Source organism: Lygodium microphyllum, chromosome 15, assembly GCF_053477565.2.
Source record: "Lygodium microphyllum isolate KBCC chromosome 15, Lygodium_microphyllum_v1.1.10, whole genome shotgun sequence".
Classification (NCBI taxonomy): Eukaryota; Viridiplantae; Streptophyta; class Polypodiopsida; order Schizaeales; family Lygodiaceae; genus Lygodium; species Lygodium microphyllum.
This window is the reverse complement of record NC_141149.1, coordinates 144,928,448-144,944,550: the sequence shown is the minus strand read 5'-3', so window position 1 is coordinate 144,944,550 and position 16,103 is coordinate 144,928,448. Positions and strand designations below refer to the sequence as shown.

General features: G+C 39.1%; 1 protein-coding gene across 4 annotated transcripts in view; it reads left to right on the top strand.

Annotated features, from left to right (window-relative positions):
- The first annotated feature begins 9,550 nt into the window (after positions 1-9,550).
- LOC148025178 (nucleoporin (DUF3414)) overlaps positions 9,551-16,103 on the top strand; it is a 210,872-nt gene continuing 204,319 nt past the window's right edge. For all 4 annotated transcript variants that reach the window (XM_087694951.1, XM_087694950.1, XM_087694949.1 and 1 more), the window contains exon 1: positions 9,551-9,837. In XM_087694951.1, coding sequence (XP_087551077.1) covers positions 9,697-9,837 — 141 coding nt within the window. In that variant the 5' untranslated portion in view covers positions 9,551-9,696. The remainder of the gene's footprint in view (positions 9,838-16,103) is intronic.

The window sequence follows — 16,103 nt, the reverse complement described above, 5'->3', positions numbered from 1 at the left end:
GTTGGACAGCACCTACATTGTGTGTGCTCTTCTCTCCCACATCTTCCTCTTCTCCTTCTCCACTGCCATTGCATCTCCTTCAAGGGGTTTGATGAAAATCAAAATTCATTGAGATAGCAATAGTCAACAGCTACCCCACCAACATCGAGCACCACTACTAACAACCAACAACTCGAATCAAACAAGACTGTAGCTCTACTACAACAACATGTGCACACTCACAATGAACAAATGAACAGTAAGAGAAAAAAGAGTGCTAGAAGTTCACATCCACTATGTGAGAATGCTATGAAAGTACAATCCCTATGGTACTAAGTACCACACCCATTGACATGCATTCACATAGGGAAAAAACACATTCTCTAGCTACAATGTAAAAAATGCCAATGGTGGATAAGGGAGCATTCATACCAAAACTTGGGAGGAACACGATGTTGCAAACCCCCCTTGAGTGAATAATATGAATGTATATAGGGAATAGGTAAATGTCATGTGTAGGGACATTGAACAAGTTGATCTCCCTTGCATGGAGCCTTTCTTTGACACAATGATGATGCACCTCAATGTGCTTTGTGAGCATGAAAATTTGGATTCCTTGCAACTACCATGGCACTTTGCTTGTTAGTATAGATAAGAGTGGGTGACTATTGTCCCATAGTAAGATGAACCAAAAGGTGTCTGAGTCATACACATTCCAATGTAGCTATAAATGTTGCCCTGTGTTTAGGTTCATAACTAGTCGTTGCCACTATAGACTACTTCTTGCTCAACCAAGAAATACATGAATCACCAAACATGAAACAATTATCACTAGTGGACACCCTTATGTCAAAGCGACCAGCCCAATCACTGTCTATGAATGCATGCAAGCAAAGAGAAGTGCCTTTTGGATAGAAAAGGCCCAATGTTTGAGTCCCTTTGAGATAACGAAAGACATGTTTAATTGATTGCCAGTGTGCAGTACTAGGGTTGTGCATGAAGTGTGCCAACCAAGAGATCCCAATTTGAATATTTGGTCATGTATTACACAAATACAATTAACAGCCAACAGCCTACTGATAAGAAGCATCAAATGGTTCTCCTACATCCTCGTGTAAAACCCCCTCAATTGCAATAAACTGTATGCCAAGATAGTAGTGCAAGTGGCCAAGATCTATCACATCAAATGCATATTGCAATTTAGTTTTTAAGGTTGAAATATGTGTCTCATGAGGTCGAGTCAAAAACACTTCATCCACATAAAGAATGAGAATCAAGATGCTATCCCCATCTTTACGGACATAATGTGTGTTTTCAATGTGTGAATTATTGAAGCCAATAGCAATCAAGTATGTATATATATTCTCATAGCATGTCCTAGGTGCCAGCTTTAAACCGTAGAGGGCCTTATGCAATAGGCACACTTTGCTTTCTGAACAAAGCCAAGAGGTTGTGACATAAACCTCCTCATGAAGACCACTATTTAGAAAATTAGTTTTCACATCTAATTGATGCATATGCCAATCATAATGAGTAGTCAAAGTGATGAACTACGAATGGTGGTCATGCGTGAAGCGAATGCAAATGTCTTATTGCAATCAATTCCATGTTATTGGGCATACCCTTTTGAAACAAGATGTGCCTTGTAGCAATGAATGCTACCATCAGATTTGCATTTTAATTTATAAACTCACTTTGTGGCTATGGTACGCTTGTTGCTAATAGGCAAGTCACATAACTCCCATGTGCCATTTTTATAAAAATAGTTTATTTTTTATTGGATAGTTGCCATCCAATGTTCATTTTGTAAAGCATCGTATAAAGAATCAAGTTTCTCATTGCACGGAGTAGCTACGAGTGCCTGCACAATCAAGTTACCCTGTGCATAGTGGGTGGCTACTCTAGTTTTGCCAAGAAGGGGAACATATTATTTATTGTCCCATGATGTATCTAATAGCCATCTAGGGAATGTTCTAGCTTCCCAAATAGTAGCCCTCTCATCAGCACTTCATAATTTACAATGCCTTAATCAATGGGCTAAAATTCAGGTTGTTATTCAACATGTATTTGCTACTAGTTTTGCTATTGTAAACCCTCAACAAGTGGTTGAAATTAACCAAATTTAGGCACACTTTGCTGAAATAAAGGCAACAAACTATTAAACATGTCCATAGGCCCCACATTGGTCTAATTTTTGCTATCCATGAAGGGTTGACCAACATGTTTAGTGAATACCACATCTCTACTAACAAATATTGTGTTGGTGGAAGATTGGTATAAGTGATACCCTTTACTTTTTGTATTATAATCAATAAAATTTGCATTTGATAGCCTTGTCTTGTAGTTTATGACTTTGTGGGGCTGGCATCAAAGCAGTGCCAAACAACCAAAGACACAAATATGTTACACCACTAGTTTCTGGCCATTCCAAGCCTCATAAGGTGTACATTCAGTCAATGCTCTAGTTAGAGGCTATGATTCAACACATGCGCTACACACATGATAACATCAAGCCAAAAAATTTAGGGGAAGCTTATCATGTGACAGCATACAATGTGACATTTCCATCAAAGTGCGATTTTTCCTTTTAGCCACACCATTATATTGAGGTGTGTAAGGTGCAGTACATTGATGTATAATGTCGATTTTAGCGAAAAAAGAGTTAAACTCCCATGAAATAGATTTCCCCCCCTCACTCGGTACATAGTCTAGTGAGCTTGCATCCCCTACCATTTTTTGCTAGGCTAAGAAGGTTCTTAAGCATGCAAACACTTCTGATTTGTGCCTCAAAGCATATACCCAACAATGATGGGTCATGTTATCAATGAAGGTAATAAAGTACAAGTATCCCTCAATAGATTTGACATGCTTGGGCCCACAAACATCACAATGCACAATTTGTAATTTTTTATTAGCATGCATAGATCGACCTTTGGGAAATGAAGCAAATGCATTTTGCAAAGTACATAACTTTCACATATATTGTGAGTAAGTGCTTTCAACAACGGAGGGAGATCAAGGATAGTTAAGATGGCCAAACCAAGCATGTCATAACTCAGTGTCATCCACAATGATGGCATCAACCCGTAGCGCATCCTCTAATGCTCTTCTCTCATATCAATCAAGTTAATAGATTCCATTGTACAATGTATTAGTGACAATGAGGGCATCCCCATCACTACAATCATAGACACGGCATTGGTCCATGTGGAGTTTAACCACAAAATTAGCACATATAATGGCTAAAACTGAAATCTAATTTTTCTTTGTGCATGGCACATACAAGACCTTTTCAAGTAACGTAGTTTTTCCATCTAGTGCAATAATGGGAATCTAACTAATGCCTTGGATTACATATGAAGGAGTGTTTGCACATACAACAAATCCCCCCCCTTTTGTACATTTACATACGATACAAACAAGTCAAGAAAGGGCATTATGTGCTTGGAAGCTCCATTGTCAAAATACCATGTGCTATAATTTTCAACAATTGAAAGACCATGCTCATGCGAATAAGGATCGTACAAACAACACACAATAAAAGCAAAGGAGTGACCAATGTCCAAGCTTGCCAAATGTGCAGTTGTATCATTTGCATTTGCTGAATTTTTAGGAACATTCATGCCCAATTGTTTCTTCTTTTCACTTGCCATCCTCTTTCTACATTCTTCAATAACATGCCCCTTTTCCTACAATAGACAGTTAACAGTACATCATTGAAGCAACTGAAATATCAACTTGAGCTAGAGAGTCTTGGCTAAAAAGAACCATTGCAAGATTTGCTAACTTTAACAAGATAGCCAATTGCATCTCTTTTTCTTAGCATCGTCATCCTTGGTGCTTGAAGAGTTCATAGAAGAAGTTAGTTTACTTTTATCCTTTGAGTTTGAAGGTTGCCATGACTTCCCTTTGTTTCGATGGCCAACTGCAAATGCTTGATTGTCCATACTTAATGTTAGAGTAATTCAGTCTTGATCACTCTTCTTGAAAGAATGGTGATACCAATGCATCAAATGCGTATGCATTAGAATCTCTGTTTATAATAAGTAAAGTGTAATGGCAAATCTTTGATAAGTATCAAGTAGACCAACCAAGACTATAAATACAAAAGAGGCATCAAAAGTTATTTCATCAATATTAGCAAGGTGCTCCATGATGTCCTTGACATGTGTAATATATGCATCCACAAAATCACCCTCTACCATGTGCTCTATCTCAAACAGCTTATGGAAATAGACTACATAAGCCTCATTGGGCACCCAGTACAACGAAGCAAGCTTATCTGAAACATCCTTGGCCATTGTGCATGACCAAATATGAAGGCTAACCTATCTCTTATACGAAAATGCAATCAAAGCATGAACTTGGGCATCACACCCATTCCATCTCAATTGATCTATTATGGGAGGTACATGAGGAGTTGGTGTGGAAAATTCACTGGTGATAGTGGATGAGCTAGAAACTGTAGCATTTTATGTAGCCAAAGCTTGCATGCCTAACTTCTAAACCACATACATAATCCCAAAGCTACTTGGTAACAATAACACGCTTTATCATGTATAGCCACATGGGTTAATTAGTACCATCTAATTTATCTAAGTCCCCAAACATGTTGAGAAAATCATTTTGCTTTGTCATTGCTTGTTTATTGAAATTACTGGTATTTTGACCATTGATTGTCCAAACGACAAATGTGGGGGCAGCATAAAAATAGAGCAAATAAAATATTTAAAAACTTACCAGCATAAAAATAGAGCAAATAAAATATTTAAAAACTTACATTTTAAAAGAAAATTGATGGTGTTGATGAAGAATTTCTAGCATGAAAGGGCTCCCATGTGTGTGAATGTCAATGTAGAAGGTGTAATTGGTCTCAATGTTGATGAATTTGGGAAATTTTCACAATTTCCCTAAATTTGGTTATTAAACTTTACTGAAATTTGAGCTTGAATGTAAAAATTCCCAAATTTTTGCGCAAATTTGAGGAATTTTAATGCATCACAAGCTAAATTCCCACAATTTTGGTGAGATTTGGGATTTTTAGGCACAAGCCCCAAAATTCTCAATGAAATTGGAAAAAAATTTATGTTTGCTGTGAAATCCTGAAATTTGTGATTGTTAGGAGAATTGTGCACAAACAGGAGCTCTTTTATGTGGCTTAATGTTGATTAAGGCTTAGGAAGAGTAATAATTGAATAGTTGATTGTTAGGTGTGCACTAAGGACTTGTATAGGTTGTTGGGGCCTTTAATGTGGCAGTCACAACATGGTAGGTGCTATTGAATTGCATGGCATCAGGCGAAAGATTTGATGGGCATATGTGGTGATGGCTATCTAGGTTGCATGTCACTATGGCATGCACATATTTGTGTTGATGTGGCATAGTCAGACTGCATGTGGGGAAAGGGCTATCAGCAACTTGGATGGGTTGCACGTGGAGAAATGGGCTATTGGTGACTTGGATGAGTTGTGTGTCAACTCTACTAGAAGCTTGCACCGTATGTGAAATCCCCAAAATTTTGGTGAGATGTGGGATTTTCAAGTAAAAGCCCCATAATTCTTTAAGAAATTGCAAAAATTGAGGCTTGTTGTGAAATCCCCAAAATTTGTTCTTGTTAGGAGAACTACACGCAAACAAGAGCTATTTTATGTGGCTTGATGCCACCTAAGACTTGGGAAGAGTAATAATTTAATAGTTGACTATTGGGTATGTAGTGAAGGACTTGCACAAGCTATCAGGGCCTTTAATGTGGCAATCGTACATGGCAGGTGGGCTATTGGACTATGTGGCATTAGGTGGAAATTTTGATGAGCAGACATGACAAAGCCTATTTGGGTTGCATGTTAGCATGGCATGCATACATTTGTGTGATGCGGTGTAGTTAGGCTACACGTGGGGAAAGAGTTGGTGGCAACCTGGATGGGTTGCGCATGGAGAAATGGGTTGTTGGTAACTTGGACAAGTTGTGCATCGACTATGCTAAGAGTTCTCACAACAGGTGACCTCACAAACAAGTAACATGGTACCAATAGTTAGCATTCGAAACAAAGCAAAATTTAGTCAAGAGAGAAGCAAGCTGAGATGACTTGTCACACAAGAGATTGTTTGTAGCACATGCCACTCAAACTAAGAAGAATGAGAGTAATTGAACTCTGGGCCCAACAATGACTTTAGCGGCACATGAGCAAAGTGGTGAGACTGAGAAGAGGTACGGCTCTGATACCACTCTTAGGTTAGGGTTCAACAACACATGCACACTCACACACTCGTAATAAACAAGTGAACAACAAGAGAGAAGAGAGTGCTAAAAGATCGCATCCACTACATGAGAATGATATGAAAGTACAATCCTAAAGTACTAAGTACCACATCCACTAACGGGTGTTCACATAGGGGAAAAACCCTTCTCTGGCTAGAAGGTAAAAAGTGCTCGTGGATAAGGGAGTATTCACACCAAAACTTAGGAGAAACACAATCACTATAACAAATACTCCAAGCTTGCTTGGAGTTCAATCCATCTCCCAGACCAACAAATTATGTCCTATACATAAACAAAAGACTAGCATTCTCCTTAGTGAGACAATAGGTTTTTAATTGTAAGTATGGAAGACCATGATAACTCCTAAGCCATCAACATTAACTCATCCACCAGCTACAATCTACACTATTATACCCATGCAAGACTTAGCCACCAAAAGGAACCATTAGTCAAAGGTACCACTGATGACCATAGTCTCTTCAACAACTTCATCATCGCCAACACTTTCGAACACTAACCACCACAAACCAAGTAGCATTCATGATCAACCTAAATACCACCACTCCTCCAAGGTCAACATCCCAACATTTCAAGAATTCTCCATTTTTGGTGTGCACGTAAGTATGCTACTTACAATGGTGAGTGTTATGGGATTGACATTCGTCAAGGGGAGGGGGTGCAAAGCTAACCCTAAATGAAAAAGGATGTAAAAGTCATGTCAAGTCAAAGTAGAAGCATATGAATCAAAATGCTAGAATCATTTTGGAAAGGATTATTTGTTCAAGTTGCATTACATTAATTTAGGCACACTGTCAATTATAACATGTAACTACAATATATTTCAAATGTTTCTTATGGTTGCATTATTATTTTGTAATATTATTCGAGAGTTGGGCTCACTCGTGCAATTTGTAACATCCCCTAGAGTCAGTTAGGAAGACCTACAATGGATGTGAGTTTGTGAGCATAAGATTTCTACTTGCTTTAGGCTAGAACAGGTCCAACTGGCCAAAGATGCATACATAAATCAAAAGAGGACTAATCAAATGTCAATAAGATGGGCAAGGTGTCCAACTTTTGATGGAATCCCTAAATTTGAAACCAATCTATAAAAGTTAAAAAGTGAATAGATGACCTTATTCTAGTGTGTGTGCCAACTTATGATTAAGTTCTCTATCTCCACTCTTCGCTTCTTGCTTCTTGGTTATTGATTGCTATTGATAGCGGGAGAGAGGGATTGAGTGCTATAGTGAGAACATGAGGTATGATAGGTGAAGTGCTCAACAAGTCCATTATTTTCTTCCTTTCTTGATAACCTTCTCATTATGGTAACAAGCTTGGATGAGGTTGAGATGTACAGATCGAGAGCTTGGAGGTTGGGGTGGTGGCACAAGGATTGTGAGTCCACTATCATCATCTCAACAAGATTGGAATGATAAGCAAGGTCAAGGTGCATCTAGTACAATCTCGGAATCTCTAGCTACTTTTGCTTGACTATGAGAGCAACTAATGGTTAAGAGAAGGGAGGTGAGTGATTGGGTGAGAGCTAGTTAACCTTGGATGGGGTTCGAGCTCTTAAAACAATAGAAGTTTTGTACTTGTTTTGCTATCAAGTGTGGTTGTGGCTTGATAAGAGCTCATAGTAATTAGAGCTCATAATGAAAGTCAAGATTTGAGACAAATGCTTGCTTCTGCAAGTTGGTAAAATAAAGGTGTGAGTGGCAATTTCTATTACCATATTTTGATAATGAGATGCAACACTTATGAACATCTAGACACTCTTATCCATTGCTAGGAGGTTTTGTTTCTTGTTAACTATATAGAAGCTACAAGTGCCATTAAGAAAGTTGTAGGTCCCAATTCTACTCCAATTAATGTTAGAGCACCACTACCTACTATTGAGAAAATTTAGTAGTTGTAGAGATGCATAATCTCATTCCTTGGTTGCATAACTTGTTAGACGTACTATGAACCCACAAATTCACTCATGTAAGACAAGTAAAGAAGCATGGAATGCACAAAGAAATGAGGTTCATGTTTGCTCACCATTTGCAAGAAAGTACAGAGTGAAAACATGGATGATGTTTTAACAAAGACCAAAGTTATTACGGAGTAATTAATTATTGCAAGTGAGATTTTGCCAAATTATTCACTTGTATAGATCATTGTCAATGGTCTTCTTAGTTTATCAAAGTTTTACATTCATTTAATAATGAAAGGCAATCCAATTTCATTTATGGGAAGCATCCACATTCTTTTTATTCGCCTCTTTTATCAAGAGGGCACTCTCAACATCTTGCAATTTCAACTCCCATCCTTAGCATAGAGAGTCGTATGAAAAGTGTCCTACGACTCAAGTAGAGTACTAAGCATAAATAAAGGATGCAAAGTGTCCTTGAACTCAATCTTTTGTCAAGCAAAATGGTTGATGATGCAGTGAAACTCATTCAAGTGTATAGACATAGAAGTTTATTTTTTTCATGAGAAGGTCCATCAATTATTTTAGCCAATACATTTGAGATGTAGGACTCTAATTGTCATAAGGATTCTTAATCGATATCCAAATTGTTAACTGTTATTCGAATGGAAGCTGAAGCAATGTTGGGTCCGGGCTTGAGCTCTCGGGGGAAGATAGCTTTGATACCGGATGAAGGGAGTGATCCCGGAGTGGGAAGCACACGAGCACAAGTAAGAGCTGTGGTAGAGAGAGAGAGAGAGAGAGAGAGAGAGAGAGAGAGAGAGAGAGAGAGAGAGAGAGAGAGACTCTCTCTCTCTCTCTCTCTCCCTAATGAAGTCTGGCGTATTTGGTGTACTTGGAATGCTTTTATTTTTTACTTTGCCTCGGGCATCCATGGTCATGTGGCCTGTGTTTGTGGTTTAGTGTTATGGTAGATATCCTCTATGGTTTTTGACATTGCTGCTCCCTGGCTGGATATTGTTCGCTTCACACCAACTATCCTTTCTGTGTGATATTTGTGTGTTCTAATAGAGTCTTGGTGATTTGTGTTTGCTCTATTTTTCTTAGCTGACCTGATGGTCTGATGTAAATATTGCTACTTAATTCAATTATCTTCACGAAAAAAAGAGATAGAGCATTAAATTTGACGAAGGAAGGTAATGACATTTCAAAACTGATGCACATATTACCTAATTCTGGATAGAGTGAACTCGAAGGACTATTTATTTGACAATATAATTGGTTTCCAAAACCTAGCCACGTGAACTCATTTCTGCCTTTCTTTCTCATAGGAACAGCTCCTAAACTATCGTAGTTTTGGTGGCCATTTGTACGACGAAAAAACCCCTAGTAACTTTGTAAATCACAGTGTTAGTAACGAGCAATCGAACAATTGAACAAGGCAGTGGGGGAACGGCGGGAATAGGAAGCGCGCGCGCGCGCACGCACACACACACACACACACACACTCTCTCTCGCCCGCGCGGGCTCGCTTGCTTGCATGGCTAGCGTGGCGAGGGCGATCGAACAAGCTGCCTCTTGCGCAGTCGACGAGAGCCTCTGGTGGGATTCTCACGAACGTCTCTTCCACGACTTAGACGACTTCGTCTCGGAGAGCCGGAAGGTCCCCCATGACAACTTGGTAAGTGACAGCGATCCTCCTTTCTATTTGTGTGCAATTGATAATAGTTACGTAGATACTAGGCGATGAACGTACGTATATAGAGGCACGAAAATCACATGTGATTGCCCTTACTGCTAGGGTACACGATAGCTTGTACCTTTTGGCATCAGGTGGTGTGTAAAACATGGTAGAATTATTCGGTGAAGAAGATCATGACAGTATTTGGCATTAAATGTTATTAAATATGAGGATAGGGCCTAAGGGCTAGGCACCTCGTTTTTGCATGTCAAAGCCCCATTGAAAATAGGATATTGTGAAATGTCAAGTTTCGAATAGTTTTAGGTTACATGCAACTCTATCTTCCCTGCTGGGCTATTTTTCTCGCATTCTAGGCTGTTTGGGGACATATTTGAGGGTGGGAAATTAAGTGGTGGATTGAGATAGAGTAGTTGAGCTAGTGTAATAGGATCTAAGCACTTTTTGGGTATGGCAAGTAGAATACAAAATCCTATATATACTAATGTTGGCTTAATACATGGGTCATAAGCTAGCATATTTGGCAATGTATATATGCAATCTACTGTGTTTGGGACTCATTGTATTAATGCTAGTCATGCAAATGCTTTAGATAGTGTTGGTTGTGAGAAAAATGCAGCTACTAATGCTTGGTATGTATGGGAAAATATCTTGGTATGGATAGTGGTATGCAAATTCCCATGCATAGTCACATTGCAATGTTCCAAAGTATGGTGCTCCTAGCATCTTAGCTATGCATGAGGGGCTAGTCAATTGGATGCGAGGTTTCATGTAGGTTAAGATAAAATTGCAGTAATATCAAAGTACAAAGGATCTCCATGCTCTAGAGGCAAAAAGGCCTAGAGCCTAGTGCAGGTTTTAGGGCATGAAGAGTTAGAGATAAAGTTTCCATGTGCTTTTTGGTGAATTTTTAGTATTGTTTCATCTATTGATAGATGAAAATGGATAGAGAAGGGTGCCTTGGTAGAGTATTCTTAGTGTTGCACTTTACCTTGATCTATTTTAGTTAGAGTTAACTTTGGATTGGGCTTATTTAGGTTTACCAGAGCATAGAAGGTCTAGAGCATTGCTTGATGCTCAAGGGGGAGGTTGCACCTCCACTCCCCTAGTGATGGATAGCTCATTTATATAGTGGATCTTGAATATACTTGGTTTGCATCCAATGTATTGTATGTTGACAGTATTTCCGCCATTGGGATCACTATTTAGTGTACTAGTCATTGTGAATTTGTATACAAATGTTTATTGTTTGCACCTAGGTTTTGAAACTATACATTTACAAGGCTATTGGCATATATGGAATACATGGAATATACATTTGAATGTGATGTATATTAGCAAGGCATGTATTGGACACATAGATAGTACGCAATGTATATTTGCAAGTGATGCAAGAGAAGTACATTTGCATGAGTTACATGGTTTTGTAGTTGATATATGCTTTTCATTAGTATCATGTTGCTATGAGGCACTATTTATACTTAGTTTATGCATTACTTTGCCTTGGTGGTAAAAAAGTGTTGGGTTTTGACATGTGGATGTATCCCTTATGGTTTTGACAATGGTTATGATTCATGTGTGTATCATGTGACTGGTTTAGGTAATTGGAATTTCAGACATGCAGAGGGCATGAGCTGTTGATAGTGTGAGCCACAGCTTAACGAGTGAACAGGTGAGTGAGAGTAACTGAGAGAGAGAGAGTGAAAGTGCGATTCGATTTTAGGTGTACCAACAAAATGTGTTGGTACACAAAGAATAAAATGTATTTATACTTAGGGCATGTAAGGGTGTATTCACATGTACAACTAAATAATGCACGTGTACTATACACGGAGGTGAAGAAGGGCCTTTATCCCAACAACCTCCCACTTAAAGGCCCAAAGTGAACCTCTAACCAACTCCCACTAGTTGTATGCAATGCTCATGTTGAGCTTTGCTTAGACTTTTAGCGAGAACATCTGCAGGGTTGTCTTGTGTTTTGATCTTGGTCAATGTAATTAGACCATCTTCCAGAATTTGTTTGATAAAGTGATATTGCACATCTATATGCTTTGTGCGTAAATGATACATGGCATTTTTAGCTAGATACACAGCACTCTGGCTATCACATCCCAATACTGTAGTACTCATAGACATGCCGAGATCCTCTGCAAGTCTGCTCAACCATATAGTTTTCTTAGAAGCTTCAGTAGCTGATATGTATTCAGCTTCAGTAGTACTCAGTGCTACGATATTCTGCAACCTGGAACACCAAGAAACGGCCCCACCAACAATTGTAAAGACATACTTGCTAGTGGATCTATGAGTGTCCAAGTCACCTGCCATGTTTGGATCACAATAACCCTGCAAATTGAGTGCACCCTGCCCATAGCAAATACACTTTCTTTGTGTACCCTTTAGGTATCGAAGAATACGCTTGATAGCTTCCCAATGTGGTTTGCCAGGATTTGACATAAACTTGCTAATAACTCCCACTGCATGAGCAATGTGTGGACGAGTAGCAACCATAGCATACAAAAGAGAGCCACAAGCTGATGCATAAGGGACTCCCTTCATAGCATTTGCTTCCACGCCATCTTTTGGGCTGTTGGCTTTACTACGCTTAAGATATGGAGGTAAGGGCACCCCAAAAGACTTAGCTTCAGCCATGTTAAATCTCTCCAATATTTTCAATGTACTTTTCTTGAGATAAAAACAGCAATTTCTTCATTCTATCCTTGCGAATCCTCATACCCAAAATATGCTTTGCATTCCCCAAATCTTTCATGGAGAAGGCTTACCCAAAATATGCTTTGCATTCCCCAAATCTTTCATGGAGAATGCTGATTTCAGCTGATCTTTGAGAGCATCCAAGCTAGTCTTTCTTTTCCTAGCTAGCAATATATCATCCACATATAAAACAAGTATGATGGGGCTGCCATTTGTATCCTTTTTCATGTACAAACAATGATCTGTATGGCTGCGGCCGTGGTGCTTGCTTCAGCCCATATAAGCTGCGTTTTAGTTTGCACACCATCTGCTCTTTTCTAGGAACTACAAAGCCCTCAGGCTGTTTCATGTAGATTTCCTCATCAATGTCACCATGAAGAAAAGGTGTTTTTACATCCATTTGGTGCAGCTCTAAGTCCAATACAGCAGTGAGAGCAAAAAGTACACTTAGAGTGGTCATCTTCACAACAGGTGAGAAGACCTCTTGGAAGTCAATCCCTTTCTTTTGTGCATACCCTTTGGCATCTAGTCTTGCCTTGTACTTGGGTTTCCCATCAACTATCTATACTTTGTAAACCCATTTGTTTGGAAGAGGCTTTCTTCCTTTGGGCAATGACACAAGATCCCAAGTATCATTAGCATACAGAGATTTAATCTCTTCCTGCATAGCTAGCTTCCACTTATTGCTGAATTTGCATCACTTGGCCTCTTTATATGTAAGAGGCTCACCCTCATTTGTAAGCATCACATAATGCAAGGAGGGGTCATACCTATGTGGCTGCCTTCTTAAACATGTAGACCTGCGTACCCAATGATATACATTTTCAGGAATTGGGTCTATATCTAGAGGTATGTTATTTTCAGCATTTATTGGCTGTTGTAAGCCATTTCGAGCATGCTGTTCATGCTGTACAGCACCTTCATTTTCATTACCAGCACCTACATTTTCATAATTAGCAAGTCTATCTTGCTGTCCATGACCTCCTTGTGCTTCTACTTGCTGTTCATCTTCATCTGGCTCAAAAGTAACCGGCTGATCATCAGTTTCAGCTTGTGGTACAGCACCATGAGGCTCATCATTTGAAGTAATAGGTGGCTGCAAATTCTGAAATTTGACATTTTCATGTCTTCATTGGAGGCTAAAGTTCCTTTCAACAATTTTGAATTTTTGGCTCATTAAACACAACATTACGGCTACGAATAATTTTCTTAGACTGAGGTAGCCACACTTTGTAACCAAATTCACCCTCATCACCATAGCCCATGAAAATGCCTTTGGTGGATTTTGGGTCAAGTTTGTTCCTCAGCTCATCTCTAACATGCACAAAGGCATCACAATCGAAAATTGGTAAATGGTCATATGAGGCCGATTTGCCAGACCAAATCTCCTCAGGAATGCTATTTTTTAAGGATTTGTTTGGAGAGCGGTCGCAAATGTGAATTGCGGTTTTAAGTACCTCTCCCCAAAATTCATGAGGGAGATTAGCAGTGGACAGTATGCACCGCACTCTTTCACATAAAGTCCTATTATATCTTTCAGCCACCCCATTTGAAGAAGGGATGTAAGGAGCTGTAAGCTCTCTCGTAATTCCATGCAAGTCACAAAAGGACTTAAACTCAGCAGATGTGAACTCACCCCCATGATCAGTTCTCAAGCATTTCAGCTTTCTACCTTCTGAGTGGTCACAAATGCATGAAAAGTTTTAAAAACAGCAAACACTTCACTTTTCTTTTTCAGTAGATAAACCCAAATCTTCCTGGAACAATCATCAATAAAAGAGACAAAATATGCAGCACCACCCAATGATTTCACGGGCATACTATATACATCAGAATGCACTAAGTCCAAGACATTGGACTTACGAAAGACACCGGAGTAAAATGAATTTTTCATTTGCTTTCCAAACTGACACTCATTACAAAAGTCAAGTTTAGAGTCTTTTCCATCAACCCTCTTCAAAGAGGTAAGGGCATCAAGTACTTTTTGGCTCATATGGCCTACTCTCTTATGCCACAACTCCAAATGACAACCAATTTCAGCAAGTGCAAGAAACTTGCCATTCAAAGCTTTACAGTGCAAACAATACAAAGTGCTCTTCTTGGTTCCTTTTGCAATCAGCATGGAACCCTTTTTCAATTTCCACAAACCACCACCAAACAGTGTAGTGTAACCATGCAAGTCAAGCTGACCAACAGATAGTAAACTCTTTTTGATGCAGGCATATATCTGACATCTTTCAATACAAGCTCTTGCCCATTGTCTAAAGACAAGTGTACAATGCCAATCCCATCAATGCTGCAATCATGGTTATTTCCAAGGTATACTTTCCATAACTACCTACATTGAACATAGCGAATTACTCCAAGCAAGGAGTTACATGGAAAGAGGCACCAGAGTCTACAATCCAAGTCTGAGTGACACCATCATCAACTAACAAAAGTGCATCAATCGCATCAGCCTTGGTAATTTGCATATCCTGCATGTGACATACAAGGGTGTCATAATCAACTGCACATAATACATCAGCCTTTGTAAGCGAAAGCTCCTATATGACCACACTGGAGACCACATTGGCCTTTTCCTTGCCTTTGGCTCCCTCAGATGCATCTATCTTATCCTCTTTCTTCTTTTTGTCTTCTGTATTCTTCTTTCTCTCTTGTTCATTCTTGTAGTACTTGCAATCAGGCTTCTTGTGGCCCTTTTGACCACAGTGATAGCAAGTAATGTCACTCTTTTTCTTTTCTTTGCTCTTGCTTCTATTTCTTTGTCTAGCATTTGCATTTTTCTTTTCAGCCGTGTCTCTTACATTATAATCTGAGTTGCTGCCTTCTCCACTAGACATACGTCTAATTTCTTCATTTAAGATTGAACCCCTCACACCATCATATGAGAGATTGGGGTTATTACTTAGAGAAACTACCAAGGTCTCCCAAGAATCAGGTAGTGTCATGATTAGAAAGATTGCCTTCAACTTATTATCAAAATCCAAATTTGCATCCTTGAGTTGATTTAAGATACCAGTAAATGCACTCAAGTGCTCAGCTATAGGCTTTGACTCATCCAAGTCGCATATTCACCACATTGCGCATTAAATGCACCTGATTAACAAGTGTGGTGATCTCATAGGTAGTTTTCAGCTTCTCCCATATTGCATAACTTACATCTAAACCTTTAATGTCTGTCAAAATGTCATCAGTGACACCCATCTTTATATAAGCCACAACCTTTTTGTTAACTCTGGCTCAATCTGCATTAGGCATTTGTGTGGGTTTATCTTCCTCCAAAAAGTATCCTCACAATCCTTTAAGAACAATATGCCTTGTAGGGGCTTTCCAAAGGTCAAAGCCATGACCATCAAACTCTTAATGTCTGAATTGGAAGAAGTTGCAGCCATTTTTATCACGAACACAAGAGTAAATGCACTGAACTGCAGAAGCACAAGTTGAACCAGCAAATACACTGCTGTTCTTCCTCAAACAATAATAAATCTCTGCTGTTTATACATACACAAGCCACCAAACGGGCAAATACTGCAGAA